Source organism: Myxocyprinus asiaticus, chromosome 14 (genome assembly GCF_019703515.2).
Source record: "Myxocyprinus asiaticus isolate MX2 ecotype Aquarium Trade chromosome 14, UBuf_Myxa_2, whole genome shotgun sequence".
Classification (NCBI taxonomy): Eukaryota; Metazoa; Chordata; class Actinopteri; order Cypriniformes; family Catostomidae; genus Myxocyprinus; species Myxocyprinus asiaticus.
The window spans coordinates 46,427,319-46,446,016 of record NC_059357.1 but is presented as its reverse complement, the minus strand read 5'-3'; the positions used below and the strand labels follow the sequence as shown (position 1 = coordinate 46,446,016).

Genomic DNA, 18,698 nt, shown 5'->3' with positions numbered 1-18,698 from the left:
CACCTCAACTGTTCGCTGTCTCCTGACTCCTCCATTGCCCATGAACTTAGATCCTTCACAAACATACACAATAATTTAACACGAGTGAACATGCTCTATAGGAAAATTGACAGTTTTGTAAATGCCTAAATAACAGCAAAAATATCTAGATGTATCTCCAAAACAAACTGCAAAATATTGATGTTGAGTTTGATGCAAAGATGTTGGATGTGATTTCTTGAAAAGTCTATTAATTTTGATACCTTAATTTACATGATTATTATGGATTATTATGGTTGAATTTTATTTTTTGCATTTAGCATTGTTTTTTTTTTCAAACGCTGTCTGTGACACTATCAGAACCCACTCACAACCCACCAACTAAGAACCACTGAAGTTCACCTATTTAATCATCCCTTCCCAAAAATAGGGATTTTTTTGTTGTTGAAAATTTCGATAATTACTCAAAACATAATCAGACTATTAGAACACAGCATAACAAGACAATTTTCATTATGAAAACAATCATTTATATTGTAAAATATTCAGCCACAGAGATTCATAATAACTTCATATTGCAATGAAAGCAGTGTTTTCTACTGAAATTAGCGTCAATAACAAATTCCAGTGTAAATTCAAAACAGACTTTGTTTTGGCAACTCTGTTTACATGTATTATTAATTGCTCAAAGGTAAAAATGTATATCAAAATATATATTATTAGACAGTGTTTACTAAGTTTTCAAACTTGCATGTCTTCTGGGTTTCTTCATCAGTTTATTCACCTATGTCATCACTGGCATCACATTATGCCTGATATGATCAATATTTACATTCCAGTTCCATCAAGTTAATATGCCAGACTGATATGAAAATAATATAGGGTGGAAGTGTGTTGTACGTTTAGGATGAGGTAAGGTTATCCTTTAATAAAATCTGTTGTTTTTCTTTACCATCAAACTTAATGAAACCCTTGGTGGAAATGTTTGCTAATGTGCAGTGCTTATTCTCATTTATGACCTTCTACATGTCCTTTGTGACCCGTGTATAATGACCCTCTATTCAACTGCACATGAAAGACCTGCTGGTAATTAAAACTCTACTGGTAGATGTTTATGCATTAATAACAATGGATAATTGCTGAGATCTTAGCTACACTATGGGATCAAATTTAATACACATAGGTGGTTCAAATATGGGCTGGATCTATTTTGTTTGTTTTACATAATACCATTTATGTGGTATTCAATCTATGACCCTTTAAAAGGACCAAATGATTCTGGATCTCTTCTAAACTATAAAACCAACAGCTGAAGTTTGTGGGATTTAATCTGAGAAGTCTGATCATTTTCAGCACATGCGAGTAAAGGTAAAGTTCATCAGTTTTGCATTCTTACATGCTTGACTACAATGTATATGCATATACAGTAAAGTGCTAATTTCCACTAGTTAAATTGCCTCTTACAATATAATAAATATATTTTCATTACAATTTTCTTATTTAATTATTGACCTATCAATAGTGGATTTTGAAAATACTAAAACAAATTAAAGTTATGATGCAAAATGAAGGAGAAATTCGTACGATGAACAATTTCTTGGTGTCTTATCAAATTAGCAAAATGTGACACCTTGTGATATCTTTGCTTCTATTGAAGCACACAAGAAGGTTTTGGAACATTCTTAATATTTTTTTTTTTTTTTTTTACCTGTGTCAGTCTGAGTCTGTGTCAGTATAACATAATTTGTAATAAAAATATTTGTTTTAAATTATTAAAGTGCAAAAAAAAAATTTATTAGTAGTGGATTTTTGTACTGTAGATATATACATATGTAAGAGAAAGTTAATTTGCATAATTTTGTGGTTTTAGGGTCTGCAATGGATCTTCAACACAGAATCTCATTGTTGCTCCTCATCTTTTCATCTCTGTTGGGTAAACTATTACTCTAGCTTCACTGATTGTGCTTCTTACTGTAATTTAAGTATTTAAAAAAATTCAAATTCACAGATAAATAAAAAGTCTTATTAAAAGGTTGAGTTTGATATCTGCAGCTGAATACTGTACAATGGGGTTTGAAAGTCTGAATCCACATAACAAATTTGCAATTCAAAATCTAATTTAAACCTGGGGAAAAAAAGGTTTTAGGATTTTAAACATTTTAAAACAGAAACTTTATGATGTATAATGAATGAATAAGAAACATTTTAGATTCCAAACGATTTCTAGGTCACTGATCAAATAAGCAAATTTTTGTTTCCTTTTAACTAATTTGTCAGGTGAGTTCCCTATCTGTCACTCACTTGAAGTGGTGTCGATGTAGTGACACTAGGGATCACTCTTGGGAGCCTCAAACTCCTCTGATCTTTGAGATTAGGCCAATGGGAATTGGCGAGTGGAATTTGCATGCCACTCCCCCAGACATAAAAGGAGCTGGCTCGCAACCACTCATTCAGATTTTTTCTTCGGAGACGAGTGGTGTTCATTCATTGAATTCCACTGCCGTTCCATTCACCTCTGTGTATGCTGTTGGCTATATGCTGCATTTCAGCGGTTTCTTCTCCTTGTGCACAGATAAAGTGCAGAGAACGCCCCTGGGCGCTTCGACAGCTAAAAAGAGAGTATATTCTAAAAGAGTATTTTCCTCTAAAAGATTGGCACTGACGGAGAGCGTCTTTTTAAAGATGCCTTTCCATCTGTGTATAGTTCCTGGTTGCGGTCGTTACCTCTCCGCCTCTGACAGCCACGATCGCTGTCTCACCTGTTTGGGCTACAGCCATGCTGAGACAGCGTTCGTGGATGGCTCATGGTCCCACTGTGAGAGCATGACCATGGCAACGTTGCGGTCGCGGCTTTCCTTCTTCAGGGGGAAAGCTACTCCAGCCGCTCCCCGCCCTGGTCCTTCTACTTACAGGTACGAGGCCACGACGGTAAGCGCTGGGGGCGATTTGGGACCCCAGTGGGAGTGGTTCTGCCGGGTAATCCCCCACGGACCTCCCATTCCCCAGTAAACTCGTTTGCCCTGGTCGAGTTCTGGGATGAGACAGGCGGCTCGCCCCAGGGCAAGTTTGATGTCTCATTTGGGGCTCGAGAGCAGGATGAGCTCTCAATCACACATCGGAGAGCAGGCTGATCCAGTCAGATGTGGAGGACTCGACTGGGCTCCCACCTTTGGGTGTGGTCTCCCAGTCTGAGGCTGATGCAGAGCTGGCGGCCATGCTTGCCCAGGCTGCCGCGAGCATCGGCTTGAGTGGAATCCTCCACCCTGTCCTGAGCCCTCGCGGCTTGATGATTGGTTCCTGGCTCAGAGCGCTGCTCACGGCCACGCGTTCGTGGCGGTTCCATTCTTCCCGGAGGTGCACGAGGAGCTCATGAAGTCATGGCAGGCACCTTTTACTGCCCGGATCCAACCTCTGAGCTTCTTCGCTCTCACTACCCTCGATGGTGGGGCAGCCAGGGGGTACACAAAGATTCCCCAGGAGGACAAGGTGGTTGCAGTGCACCTTTGTCCGCAAAACGCTGCCACCTGGCGGAATCGCCCGAGACTCCCGTCCAAGGCCTGTAAGCCTACGTCGTCCTTGGCGACCAAGGCTTACAGTGCCACTGTACAGGCCGCCTCCACCCTGCATGCCATGGCCCTCCTGCAAGTGCACCAGGCCAAGGCATTGAAAGAGCTGCACGAGGGTAGTCCTGACCCGGGAGTGATGCAGGAGCTGTGCTTGGCGACCGATCTCACCCTCCGGGAGATGAAGGTCACGGCGTGGGCTCTTTTGGGAAAGCGATGTCCACCTTGCTGGTCCAGGAGCACCACCTGTGGCTTAACCTGGTTGAGATGAAGGATGCTGACAAGGTACGCTTCCTTGACGCCCCCATCGCCCAGGCTGGCCTGTTCGGCGACACCATCGAGGACTTCGCCCAGCAGTTCTCAACGGTCAAGAGGCAGATGGAGGCTATCCAACACATCCTTCCCCGGCTTGGCTCAAGGTCCTGCACCCTGTCTGCTCGTCACCAAGGGCGTCCCCCTGCGGTGACGACACTGGCTCTGCTGCAGCCCGGGCCATCTGCCCAGCCCCAATGTAGAGCCCCTCCGCAGGAAGCTGACGCCCCCCGTCCCACGATCCGGCGGCAAGAACCCGAGGAAGGCTTCGAAGCACCCCTGAGACGGGCAACCCAGGGACAAGGAGATCTGCTGTAAGTTTGGAGGTGGTGGACAGACCACTCCATCCAGGAGAATGTTTTGTTTCCTTTGAATTTGATTTCGCCACACGCCCGAGGGGCACCCACATTTTCAAAGAAAGAGCAGATTCCTCATTTCCTGGGTCACACAGCCGGTGTTTATGGGCGTCATTATCATGACCACCGGACACTGAATGTTCACAGCAGGCAGGGCACTACGGAAGCGGGTTCCCCGCCTTCGCGCGCCCAGCTGCGGCACACACACACCCATGCTCAGGTGGTTGAGACGAGTCACGAGTACTTTACCTTGGTGAGGTTCGAGAACGCCACAGCCCTGCATGCGGAGATCACGACATGCGGAGATCACGATCCTTCTGCAGAAGGATGTGACAGAGCCTGTCCCTCCAGCTGAGATGAAGAAGGGGTTCTACAGCCCCTACTTCATCGTGCCAAAGAAAGGCGGTGGGTTGCAGCCAATCTTGGACCTGTGAGTGCTGAACCGTTCAAGATGCTGATGCAGAAGCGCATTCTGTCGTGCATCCAGCATCAAGATTGTTTCACGGCGGTAGACCTGAAGGATGCGTACTTCCAGTTCTCGGTTTTACCTCGGCATAGACCCTTTCTGCGGTTCGCCTTCGAGGGCCAGGCGTATCAGTACAAGGTCCTTCCCTTCAGTCTGTCACTGTTGCCTCGCGTCTTAACGAAAGTCACAGAGGCATCCCTTGCCCCGCTAAGGGAAGTGGGCATTCACGTCCTCAATTATCTCGACGACTGGCTGATTCTAGCTCACTCTCGAGACCTGTTGTGTGCGCACAGGGACCTGGTGCTCAGGCACCTCAGCCGGTTGAGGCTTCGGGTCAACTGGGAAAGAGAAAGCTCTCTCTGGTTCAGATCATCTCTTTTCTCGGGATGGAGTTAGACTCAGTCTCTATGATAGCGTGCCTCACAAACGAGCGTGTGCAGTTGGTGCTGAACTGCCTGAAGTTGTTCAGGCGGAGAACGCCGGTCTCACTGAACAGTTTCAGAGGCTCCTGGGGCATATGGCATCCTCAGCGGCGGTTACACCACTCGGGTTGATGCATATGAGACTGCTCCAGCCTTCAGACTTGAGTCCCTTGAGAGGGGAAGACGTGCGCTTTTTCCCCCATGGGAGTTCACAAGATGTTGAACCCTGGATGTCTTTCCTCCTCAGCCCTGTGGCAGGCGAATTCGGCAGAGAAATTCGATGCCGACTCAGTACGTGCGCTAGTATGTCCTGTAATGGGGTAGGTGCTCCACATGTGCTGGTTTCCCGTGGGTGACCCCCTGTGATGTATTTTCCATGGTATGGTTTCCCTGTTGGTAAACCCGCGTCTTCCTTGGGCAGAGCTCCTTCTGCCACCGGTCACCGTGTTTGTAGGACCTACCACGGGGACTTCTTCCACATGCGATACTGCCGGTCGGTAAGGCCATGTGACGTATTCTCCACACATTACCTCCCCTTCGTGCAGGGTGTGGTCTCCACGGTGTTTTTCCCCTTTGGAAAGGACCCCCCCCCAACGCAGATGCATATGGCCCTAGCTGAATGATTTTCCATTTTTGTGGGAGAAAAAAGAAGAGAAGAGGCCACGGCTGGTGCGGCCTGTCCCCACTATGAATTTGTCTTGTCCCCAGGGTGCGAGGGGCCGTATGACACCCGTGGGGCATTGGGGAAGTTTACGTGGGGGCTGGGTGCACTTGCTACGAGGCACACAGTGGTCTGCCTGCACCTGCACCGCCAGTCCACGTAACACAGTTCAGCTGGTTGTGGTGTTTTGTATAGGGACCCTTAGTGTCACTACATCGACACAACGTCAAGTGAGTGACAGATAGGGAATGTCTTAGTTACTGTCGTAACCTCCGTTCCCTGATGGAGGGAACAAGATGTTGTGTCCCTCTTGCCACAATGCTGAGCTACCCGCTGAAATGGCCGGGACTCTGTCTCGGCTCTTCAGCGCAAAACCTGAATGATTGGTTGTGAGCCAGCTCCTTTTATACCCATATATCCAGGGGAGTGGCATGCAAATTCCCTCGCCAATTCCCATTGGCCTTTTCTCAAAGATCAGAGGTGTTTGGGGCTCCCAAGAGCGACCCCTATTGTCACTACATCGACACAACGTCTCGTTCCCTCCGTTACGACATTTACCAAGAAGATTTCCTTGCTACAAGATGCTCATTCTCAAATCATGCTGGATAACATGAACCATCAGGTTTTGAACCTTGGCATTCATTTTCACATGTGGATTCAGACATTTGAACACCACTTCATATTTCATTGCTTTAGATAACTTTGCATAAAACTTCAGATAAACTACCAGTCAAAAGGTTTGGACACACTTGCCCGAATTTATATTTCTCATGATCTTAAAAAAATGCCTAACTAATAATTCTTTCAAAGCATCCAAATTAATAACATTCAGTCAATTGTTTTTTTCTATTACAATTTCTTTCTTTTTAATTTATCATGTTTATCTGGTCTTATAGAGCTGACTAGTGGAAATTTCACAGCACATGACTGTGATCGGCGATGTCTGGCACAACTTCTGATTGATAAAAAACTACTGAGTCCGCCACAGAATGAAAATTGCACCACTGTAGTAAACATCACTTCAATACAATATGAGACACTGTCTTTTGTAAGTGTCACTGTTTTTGCCTTTTTATCATCTTCTATTCATGTTCAAAATATATGTACAAATATACACAACTATCCCATAATTTTGTCGCCATTTGTATAGGATACAAAGGACATGCAAATGAATAGCCGCATCAAGGTAAACATGGTGAGTAGATACGTTTTTGAATTAAATATGTTTACTGAATGTCACCAACATCTCACTCAAAAATATGTTTGGCTTGGATGGTAAAAGTTACATGTAAACAATATAATATAATATAATATAATATAATATAATATAATATAATGCATATCCCATTTCTTCCATGGCCACTTGTTAAATTAAAAATATACAGCATATGTATATATATATATATATATTATTTATATCAGTATATATATATGTATGAAATCAGTTGCTTGGCACACCAGTCAATTATACAGTTATATATACAGAAATATTTTATGGTAAATTGCTGCAATTGACCAGTCACAAGTAACATGCAATTGTTACCTTAAAGGTGCACTCTGTTTTTTTTTCCTCATTAAAAAAGTTTAATTCCTAAAGACATGAATTGTCATTTTGCAATATATGTAGGAACTCATGAGCACTCACATTAAAATGAAGACTCCAGCCATATCAGTAACCTTATAAAAGCTGTTTTATTCTACATGGAGAGGGTCCACACATGGGGGCTGCCATGTTAGAATCACATGACCAGCCAAATACTACTCGCTTAATCTCAGTAACCGTCCTGTTATTTGACACTTTCACTCAATGATTAAAGTAATCATGGTTGATTGTGAATACAAATTTCTACAATGTCATCTGAAACTGAAAACTATTGATTTTAAATGATGCTGCATCCAAGCCACTAGGTGTCAGTGTAAGTTTAAGATGACACAAAGACAAAAGTTACTGAGTGCATCTTTAAGGGGCTATTTCTATTTGATCCAACTATTAAAATATGCTTTATTCTGGTTGATCCAGTGATATTAAATAATATTTTTTGAATTAAATGAAACAAAGTAAATTTAGATGTTGCCACATTAAGCACATTGTTTATGTTACGTTTTTTTTACAGTGCAATATAAAATAATAGCCTAGTAATGAATCTGTTAATGTTCCGTTAACTAAAAGCTGGTTTTATAATAGTGTAACTGTAGTAAAAATATATAATAATATTAGTATTAGAATAGCAATAGTATAACCTTAAAAAATATTTCTTAGACTGGCTGGATTTTCTCCAATAGGAATGGATGGATCCTGATCTTGCGTGGACAAAGAATTATAGCTTTCCAACAATTGTCATGCCAGTTGACAAGATCTGGACTCCTGGGATCGTTTTGGACAATGCGTGAGTGGAACTCAGAACTTCTGTAGAACGGATTATTCTGTTAATTAATTTTAAGAGCATTTGGCATCTTAATTATAATGTTGCAGTCATGTGTGTACAATGATTTAGAAATATAATATTGGATGGCTGCTTGCACTGTGAATTTGGCGATATTTAGCTCTGTCGGATAGTAATGGATTACATGTAATCCAAGTATGTAATCAGATTACAAAAATCAAGTACTTGTTATTAGAAAATATTACATTTAAAATACTCATAATTACAGTTACTTTTTATGGATTACATGCTTACACATTAATCAGGCAACGGCAATAAATTATTCATAATTTATTTACTGCCCTAAACCTTTTTTTAATCTTTCAAATGTTTTCAGTCTAAATCAGCCTACCATACATTAACATTTGGTTAGTCTTAGAGTGTTTTTGGAATACAGGAGGAGGGTTGTGAAATTACACACACAGTTCGGATACAAGACACTAGCCAGGTGGCTATAATTACACTGAAGATGGAGCGGCCTCACTCAGCATTTGACAGTCCCCTTTGGTGTTCAGGAATAGTTGTCCACACTAGGCCTGTCTGTCCTGCTCTGTCTCTCTTTGTTTCTGATACGAACTGAGTGCCAGTGGGCGGGGCCAAGGGTGCGATGACGCATGTTGTGGGACGTGTAAATACTAATGAGCAATGTCTCGTGATGACACGAACACAGATTTAAAAATTAAATGTTTCAGCAGGGTGGTAACTATAAATGCTCTTTTTAGACTGGGGAGGAAGTTTTGAGTTCTGAAATGTACAGTATGTTTTTATTGTACAATTACTTCTTATATGTCTAAATATCAAGGAAAATTTGATTCTCCATTTCAAGACCCCTTTAACGCGCCAGGGCGCACCTGTCCCTAATTCTAGAAACTCTCCCATTAGAAATGCCTGTTAAACTCAAACATAGAGTATTGAGTCTGTAATTGAGCATGTTTACAAGCACGTTCTAACACTGATTATGCTTAATAAGCCATCAACTTGTGTGGTCATGTACATGCATTTAACGACTTTACTATTTTGGCGTAAGGTCATAAACGGCTTTAGAATTAACTGATAAACACGGGTAGATTTTTGCCCATTACCCAGATTTTGTGTTGCATGTAAACACCTTTACCAACATTCTTAATGGCTTATACAATGTATGCACGTGTTGTGCTCATGCCTCATGGTTTGATGTCAAAACCCTGAGGAGGCCTGATGAAGCCCCGGAAGAGACAGTGGGAACGCAACTGGCCCTGGCATGCACTAGCATGCCCTCATTTGGCCCGATAGTGGAAATGTGGCTAATGTGTTTTATTGGGCCTTTAGCCCTATATACTATCCTTGCACTAATTGGACAGTTATTGAAATTATTTTAATTTAATCACATTGAACAAAATTTTAAATAACAAATAAGTATTTTGTCTCAAAATAAATGTGATAATTTCAGGGATTTTCATTAGCTACTTAAATTTGCAAGATTTTAAAAATGATTAAATATTAGATCAAATGACCTCAAAATCAACTTTAAGACATTACAGAGTATAAAGTATAGTGACAAATGGGTATTTAGGAAAGTGATGTGTTAGTTCTTGTTGCTATTTAGTGTTTTTAGAGAAAATCAAATCAAATCTGCATTTTACCTCAGGGGGCCCCTAGATTTCGGTTAAAATGTGTTTTTGTGTTTCATGACATTTATTTTATTTTATTCTATTCAGAATCAGACAAATAGCGAGTAAAATACAAAAACTCAATTCCCATGTTTTGATTCATTAAGTTTTCTCAAATGCATTTAAGCAACATTATGTAAAAATTGTAAAGATAATCTTACTCAAATGCATGTGACATCAAATAAACAAGAGTTAGGTCCGAGGTAATCCAAAAGTGATAAAATTACCTAAAAAATATAATCCAAGAGATTACGTTACTGATTACAATTTAGTCATGCAATTTGTATCAGTACCAGATTGCAATTCAGAAGTAATCTATCTAGCACAGCTGTCAGTGTGCGTACTCCATTTATTGAAGGATGCACTTTTCGGCCATAAAAAAAAAAAAAGAAAAAAAAAGAAAACCTTTTTTGCAGGTGATGCTGGTGAGTAGTATGAATACATTTTAGACATACTTCATTCGGGAACATGGGCATTGTCCCGTGACCCAAATATATGACGTTGTAACAATTTACACTGAATTTTTTTTTTTAAAAAACATCCTCCTCCCGTCTTTCTGGGGGGGGGGGGATTGCCCTTCCGGCTCCGCCTGCCGGCAGGCCTTCCCCACCTTACGTGACCTGGGAAGGAGACAAGGGGAGGGAAAAACAAAACAACAAAAAGAGGAGAAGGAAAGGCCAACACGGAGCGACAGTGAGTGAGAGAGAGAGAGAGAGAGAGAGAGAGAGAGAGAGAGAGAGAGAGAGAGAGAGGGAGAGGAGAGAGATGAAAAAGTATTCGCCGGATCCCAGACACGCCATCGCCTGGTCCTCGATCACTCCTCCACACTTTGGTGGACAACAGCCGCTCCTCCCTGGGTGGACTGGAGCCAGTCCTCCGACCCCTGGCAGACAGAACGCCCCTCCGCATTTCAGCAGCCGGTAGGGAACTCCTCCACCCCTGGCAGTGGCTCTACTGCTCCAGGCGGTTGGCAGCGAGCCCCTCCTCCCCTCGCGGATGGTGGCCGTTCTTCCAACACCTCCAGGCATGGAATGAGGGCAGGGTCCAGGATGTGACGGGATGGGACCCAGCAGCATTCCTCAGGCCCATAGCCCTCCTAATTGACCAGGTACTGGATTCCCCAGACCATTTTGCAGGACTTCATCAGTCTCTGGACCGTGTAAGCTGGACCACCTGTAACAAAGTGAGAGGGAGGAGGCAGCAACAAAGGGAGCGACCAAGGGGAGGTAAGAACAGGTTTTAAAAGGGAAACATGGAATACCAGACTCACCTGGAGATTCTTGGGGAGCCTTAGCTGGGTTGACTCTTCTCACTACTGTAAAGGGGCCAGTGTAGCGAGGGGTGAACTTGCTGGAATTTGTGCACAGAGGGAGAGTTTGTGTAGATAGCCACACCCGCTGCCCTGGCCTGAATGAAGGTGTGGGTCTCCACTTCCGGTTGGCCTGGTGCTGGTGTCACTGGGAAGCCTGTTAGAGTATTGCCCTGGCTTTCTTCCAAGACCTCTTACACCTGGCTATGGCCTGTGCAGAAGGGACCGCCACCTCTGGTGAAAGATGGTGTGGTTGTTTCAAGGAGCACAATACTTGTTGACCCCTCTCCAAACATAGCACTTATGGTTGTGACCATAAAGCTCTATTTTGGTCTCGTCACTCCAAATTACAGTGTGCCAGAAGCCGTGAGGCGTGTCAAGGTGTTGTCGGGCATATTGTAACCGGGCTTTTTTGTGGCATTGGCTTCTTTCTGGCAACTCAACCATACAGCTAATTTTTGTTCAAGTATTGTCGTGTTGTGCTTCTTGAAACAACCACACCGTCTTTTTCCAGAGCAGCCTGTATTTCTCCTGAGGTTACCTGTGGGTTTTTCTTTGTATCCTGAACAATTCTTCTGGCAGTTGTGGCTGAAATCTTTCTTGGTCTACCTGACCTTGGCTTGGTATCAAGAGATCCCCGAATTTTTCACTTCTTAATAAGTGATTGAACAGTACTGACTGGCATTTTCAAGGCTTTGGATATATTTTTATATCCTTTTCCATCTTTATAAAGTTCCATTACCTTGTTACACAGGTCTTTTGACAGTTCTGCTCCCCATGGCTCAGTATCCAGCCTGCTCAGTGCATCCACGTGAGAGCTAACAAACTCATTGACTATTTATACACAGACACTAATTGCAATTTAAAAAGCCACAGGTGTGGGAAATTAACCTTTAATTGCCATTTAAACCTGTGTGTGTCATCTTGTGTGTCTGTAACAAGGCCAAACATTCAAGGGTATGTAAACTTTTGATCAGGGCCATTTGTGTGATTTCTGTTATCATTATGATTGAAAAAGGAGCCAAACAACTATGTGATAATAAATGGCTTCATATGATCACAATCCTTAAATAAAAGACAGTTTTTTTTGCATGATCAGTCATATTTTCAAAATCAATGCCATCGGCAGCTGCAACTTCATCTGTCTCCCATCTTACTACAAACCAGCAAGATGATGCAGCCTTTAATACCGCTTCTGCCGGTCTTTCCTCCACTCCGGTCGCTCCGTCCCCAAGTGGTGCTGCATTTTCCTACATCAGAGCCACCAGCAAACACTGCTTGAGCTCCGACAAGATCAAGATCGCCGGTTTGTCGAGCTCCTACGCGCTCAAGCCGAGGACCGGCAGGTGATCCGGAGCCTCCTCAGCCAGGAGGCATCCCCAGCCGTGACCCCAGACACTCACACGCCGTTACCCCCGCCCGCGTTACAGAAAATGGGGACGGCGGACGACCCAGAGGCCTTCCTGGATTTGTTTGAATGGACCACCGAGATCTGGGGCTGGCCGCTCGGCCAATGAGCCCGACTTATCCCGCTGTTGTCCGGGGAAGCCTAGCTCGCGGCTCAACAACTGGCAGTGACGAGTCTCCTGGCTTACGGAGACTTAAAGAAAGCCATCCTGCAATGGGTTGGTCGGAGTCTGGAGGAAAGTCGTCAACTCTTCCGGAGCCTGAAGTTGGAGAGTTCCGACTGCCCGTTTGCCTTCACCCAACGGCTCCGCAACGCCTGCCGAAGATGGTTGCTAGCGGGAGACCGCGACGTCGACGGGATCATCGACCAGGTGGTACTGGAACAGTTAATACATTGTCTGCCAAAAGGGATGGTGGAGTGGGTCCAGTGCCACCGCCCAGAGTTGCTGGAGGAAGCCGTCCAGCTTGCGGAGGACCACATGGTTGCGATCCCGAGGGCGGAAGAGCCCTCCTACACTCTCTCTCCTCCCTCTGTCTCATCCCCCTCCCCTCTCTCCTCTCGCTCTGCTCTCTCTCCAGGTCCCGTTCCTGCCCCACGCAGACGAGGAGGACTTCAGCCCCTGAGACCAGTTCCCCGGGTGTGGGAGGCGACACCTTCCCCTATCCCGATGCCCCGCCGCTCTCCCCCTCAGTGCGGAGACCCGGGCCACTTCCGGGATCAGTGCCCTCTGATGGAGCTGGGGATGGTGGTGCGGGTCTCTGACCTCCCACAGGCTGCCCCCGATGGCGGGGTGGACACCGGCGTTGGTGGACACCGGGTGTAATCAAACCACTATCCACCAGCGCTTGGTTCAACCCGAGGCATTGGGCAAAACTAAAACGGTGAGGGTGAAATATGTGCACGGGAATATTCACAAGTATCTGGTGGTGACCCTGATGATTCAATTCCGGGGGAAAAAGCATAGAGTGGAGGCCGCTGTTAGTTCCCGCCTCACCCATCCGCTGATTTTGGGGACTGATTGGCCCGATTTTAGAGTTTTATTCAAGGGAATTTGCGCGGATGGGTCCTGTATGAAGTTAGGGAGATATGCAATGTGCGATGCTCTGGCAGGGGAGGCGGAGCCGGGGCCGTCCTCGACAACTCCGCGTCATAATGACGAGAGAGGGGGAGAGGCTGCAGCCCCTCCCCTTCTCAGGGAATTCCCTGAAGGGGATTTCCCTTTGCAGCAGTCGTGAGACAAAACCCTCAAACACGCCTTCGACCAAGTGAGAGTCATCGATGGTCAACGTCTCCAGCCGGACATCACCCTTTCATACCCCTATTTTGCAATTATAAAGGAGCGGTTGTATAAAGTGACACAGGACGCTCAGACTAAAGAGGATACAACCCAACTTATGATTCCACGGAGCTGTCGGGAAATGGTATTCCAGGCGGCTCATTATAATCCCATGGTGGGTCACTTAGGAGAAAGGAAAACACTGAACCATCTAATAGCCCGTTTCTATTGGCCGGGCATTGGCGGCGATGTCCGCAGGTGGTGTGCGGCCTGCCATGAATGCCAGTTGGTTAACCCACCGGCCACCCCAAAAGCGCCATTGCGCCCTCTCCCTTTGATTGAGGTCCCCTTTGAGAGAATTGGAATGGACCTCGTCGGGCCATTAGAACGGTCAGCACGCAGACATCGCTTTGTATTGGTCCTAGTGGACTATGCAACGCAATATCCGGAAGCAGTGCCTCTTCACAACATCTCAGCACACAGTGTTGCGGAGGCACTTTTCAAAATAATCTCCTGGGTGGGGATTCCGAAAGAAATCCTCACCGATCAGGGCACAACATTTATGTCACGGACACTACGCGAGCTGTACGAATTGTTGAGTATTAAATCGATTCGCACCAGCGTGTACCATCCTCAAACGGATGGCCTGGTGGAACGATTTAATAAAACCCTCAAAAACATGATTCGTAAGTTCGTGCACGACGATGCTAGAAATTGGGATAAATGGCTCGACTCCCTGTTATTTGCAGTACGAGAGGTCCCGCATGCCTCCACTGGCTTCTCCCCATTTGAGCTGCTGTATGGGCAATGCCAACGCGGTGTGCTTGATGTATTGCGAGAGGCCTGGGAGGAGGGACCTTCAAACAGCAAAAATGAAATTCAGTACGTTCTTGATCTTAGAGCAAAACTCCACACTTTGGGACAGCTAACACAGGAGAATTTGCTCCAAGCTCAAGAACAACAGCGCCGACTGTATGACAGGGGAACTCAGCTAAGGGAATTTGCACCGGGAGATAAAGTGCTTGTATTGCTTCCCACATCGAGCTCTAAATTACTCGCCAAGTGGCAAGGACCCTTTGAGGTCACACGACGAGTGGGAGATCTCGATTATGAGGTTAAACGATCCGATAGAGGGGACGCACGTCAAATATATCACCTCAATCTCCTAAAATTGTGGAGGGAGGCGGTCCCCGTGACGTTGGCTACGGTGGTTCCCGAGAAGGTGGAGCTCGGACCGGAGGTGAGCTCAAAACATAAACAGTTCACCCCGGTCACTTGCGGAGACCACCTCTCACCGAGTCAACTCGCGGAGGTTGCTAGGTTGCAACAGGAGTTTGCGGATGTGTTCTCCCCTCTACCGGGACGTACAAACCTCATCCATCACCACATCGAGACCGAGCCGGGGGTCGTGGTACGTAGCCACCCCTATCGATTATCCAAACACAAGAAGAAAATCGTTCGGGAAGAATTGGATGCAATGCTCGATATGGGGGTAATAGAAGAATCCCACAGTGATTGGTCCAGCCCAGTTGTTCTAGTGCCTAAGAGTGACGGGTCTGTACGATTCTGTGTGGATTATAGGAAAGTCAACGCGGTGTCTAAATTTGATGCGTATCCAATGCCTCGCGTTGATGAGTTGCTCAATTGGTTGGGCACTGCTCGATTTTATTCAACACTGGATTTGAAAAAGGGTTATTGGCAAATCCTCTTGACACCAATTTCCTGTGAAAAAAACGCCTTCTCCACACCGTTTGGATTACACCAATTTGTGACACTTCCGTTCGGTTTGTTTGGAGCACCGGCTACGTTTCAGCATCTCATGGACCGAATCCTCAGACCGCATTCAGCTTACGCCGCTGCCTATTTAGATGACATCATCATTTATAGCAATGATTGGCAGCGGCACATGCAACATCTGAGGGCGGTTCTGAGATCGCTGCGCCGAGTGGGACTCACAGCGAACCCGAAGAAGTGTGCGATTGGGCGGGTGGAGGTACGGTATCTGGGGTTCCACTTGGGCCACGGGCAGGTGCGTCCCCAAATTGGCAAGACAGTGGCGATTGCGACCTGCCTGAGACCTAAGACCAAAAAGGGGGTGAGACAGTTCCTGGGGCTGGCTGGCTACTATAGAAGGTTCGTGCCTAATTATTCGGACATCACCAGCCCGCTGACTGATCTCACTAAAAAGGGAGCTCCAGACCCAGTCCAGTGGATGGAGCAGTGTCAGTGGGCGTTCTCGCAAGTTAAAGCTGCACTTTGCGGGGGGCCACTTTTATATTCACCTGACTTCTCTCTCCCTTTTGTTTTACAGACAGATGCTTCAGACAGGGGGCTGGGGGCCGTACTCTCACAGGTGGTGGGGGGAGGAGCGCTCGGTGCTGTATATTAGCTGTAAGCTCTCGTTGAGGGAAACTAAGTACAGCACCGTGGAAAAGGAGTGTCTCGCCATCAAGTGGGCGGTCCTCACTCTCTGATACTACCTGTTGGGGTGGGCCTTCACCCTCTGTTCCGATCACGCCCCACTCCAGTGGCTCCACCACATGAAAGATACCAATGCCCGGATCACCCGTTGGTATTTGGCTCTTCAGCCGTTTAAGTTCAAGGTGGTCCACAGACCGGGGGCACAGATGGCTGTCGCCGACTTCCTTTCCAGGAATGGGGGGGGAGTAGTAGGCAGGCCGGACGCCGCCCCGGCCTGAGTCGGGCGGTTGGGATATGTGGTAGCGGGGGCGTGGTCAAGGATCTCTCCGGAGAGAGAGAAAGCGGTAAGGGCGCTTACACCTGAGCTAAATTATGTCTAACACCTGTCTCTAATTTCAGTGAGCATGGGGAGAGCGGCATAAAAGGAGCCACACCGCCAGGAGAGAGAGAGAGAGAGAGACTGGCATAAGTAAATCAATTCCACCATGAAAGTTATTGTGAAGGTGTGTGTATCTGAAGTCAATAAGTGTTCTTGCAAAGCTGTAAAAACTTTATAACTGGATAAATTAAAGCACCCACCTGAACTGGGAAACCTCGCTTCTCACCTCCTCCTTTACCTCGAAACCCTTACACTTCCTCTGTTCATTCTCGATGATTCCAAAGCTGACATCATCCTTGGTCAGCCCTGGCTCATCCAACATTCGCTTACGTTATCCTGGTCATCTGGTGAAATCATTGCCTGGGGAGACGAATGCTTTAAGGGGTGTCTCTCACTTCCTCAACACCCTTCTTCTCTGTCGATTCTCTCACTGAATCCTCTAGACCTTCCTCTCTGCACCACTTCTATCAAGAGCCCAGCCATAGACTCCTCCATTTCAGCACCACTTATTATGACCAGTTTGATGATGTTTTCTGTCCCCAATGCGCTGCTCTCCTCCCGCTACATCGCCCTTGGGACTGCACCATAGACCTGTTGCTGGGTGCTCCTGTGCCACATGGGCGAGTCTACCCACTGTCTCTGCCTAAAAAATGAGCCATGGAGGAGTAAATCGAGGAAGCTCTCCAGATTCATCCATCCATCCACTTCCCCTGCAGCCTTCAGCTTCTTCTTTGTGGCCAAGAAGGATGGTGGGTTATGGCCATGTATCGACTATCGTACCCTGAATGACGTCACAATCAAGTATAGATACCCTCTCCCTCTGGTTCCAGCTGCCCTTGAACTTCTCTGTGGGGTGACCATCTTCACTAAACTTGACTTGAGGAGTGCCTACAACCTCATCCATATCCATAAGGGGGACGAGTGGAAGACCGCATTCATTACTCCTACAGGATATTATGAATATCGTGTAATGCCATATGGGCTGGCCAACGCCCCTTCAGTGTTCCAAGGCTTCATGAACAAGGTCTTCCGCGATTATCTCCACCAGTTTGTTATCATCTACATTGATGACATCCTCATTTACTCATCCTCTTTAACCGATCACATCCGACATGTTAAACTCATCCTCCAGGGCCTCCGAGAACACCACCTCTTCCTCAATGTTGAAAAATGCTCATTCCATCAGCCCACTGTGCAATTCCTGGGTTATGTCATTGGCATAACAAGGCGTACAAATGGATCCTGGGAAGATCGAGGCAGTTCACTTCTGGCCATCACCTTCTACAGTCAAGGAACTCCAATGTTTCCTGGGCTTCTCCAGTTGCTATCGCCGGTTCATCTGGAATTTCATTTCCATTGTGACTCCTCTAACTTATCTCCTTAAAGGAAAACCCAAAACTCTTCCCTGGTCTCCTGCCACCTCAGAGGCCTTCCAGCTTCTCAAGAAGTCCTTCACGACTGAATCATCTCTCGCTGACTCACAGTCATTAATGGTGGCCACACATGGCCCGGGACATCCGACGGTTTGTACAAGTATGCCCAGACTGTGTCATGACCAAGTTTCCTCGGCGTCTCCCAGCTGGTAAGCTCCTCCCATTGCCCATCCCTCAATGTCCATGGTCACACTTAGGGGTTGACTTCATGACAGATCTCCCACCATCTAACAGTCAAACCTGTATTCTGATCGCGGTAGATTGCTTCTCAAAGGCCTGTTGTCTGGTCCCCCTCAAAAGATTGCCTACCACTTTTGAGACCGCAGAGACACTGTTCCAGCATGTCTTCTGGAATTTCAGCCTTCCAGAAGACATTGTGTCTGACCGTGGTCCCCAGTTTATATCTAAAGTCTGGAAAGCAATCTTCAAGCTCCTCAATGTGTTCATAAGTCTCACTTTTGGTTACCATCCTCAGTCAAATGGGCAAACGGAGAGAAAGATTCAGGACACTGGCCACTTCCTGCGCACCTACTGCCATCAGCACCAACACGACTGGAACCATCATCTTCCGTGGGCCGAGTATGCACAAAATTCACTCCGTCAAACATCCACTAGTCTCACACCCTTCCAGTGCATACTCA

The 18,698-nt window shown here is 46.0% G+C and overlaps 1 protein-coding gene across 1 annotated transcript in view; it reads left to right on the top strand.

Moving 5' to 3' along the window:
• The first annotated feature begins 1,289 nt into the window (after nucleotides 1-1,289).
• LOC127452162 (5-hydroxytryptamine receptor 3A-like) overlaps nucleotides 1,290-18,698 on the top strand; it is a 30,688-nt gene continuing 13,279 nt past the window's right edge. Inside the window, exons 1-5 of the mRNA XM_051717443.1 lie at nucleotides 1,290-1,347; nucleotides 1,850-1,912; nucleotides 6,656-6,807; nucleotides 6,910-6,954; nucleotides 8,043-8,146. Of these exons, the coding sequence (XP_051573403.1) occupies nucleotides 1,858-1,912; nucleotides 6,656-6,807; nucleotides 6,910-6,954; nucleotides 8,043-8,146 (356 nt within the window). The 5' untranslated portion in view covers nucleotides 1,290-1,347; nucleotides 1,850-1,857. The remainder of the gene's footprint in view (nucleotides 1,348-1,849; nucleotides 1,913-6,655; nucleotides 6,808-6,909; nucleotides 6,955-8,042; nucleotides 8,147-18,698) is intronic.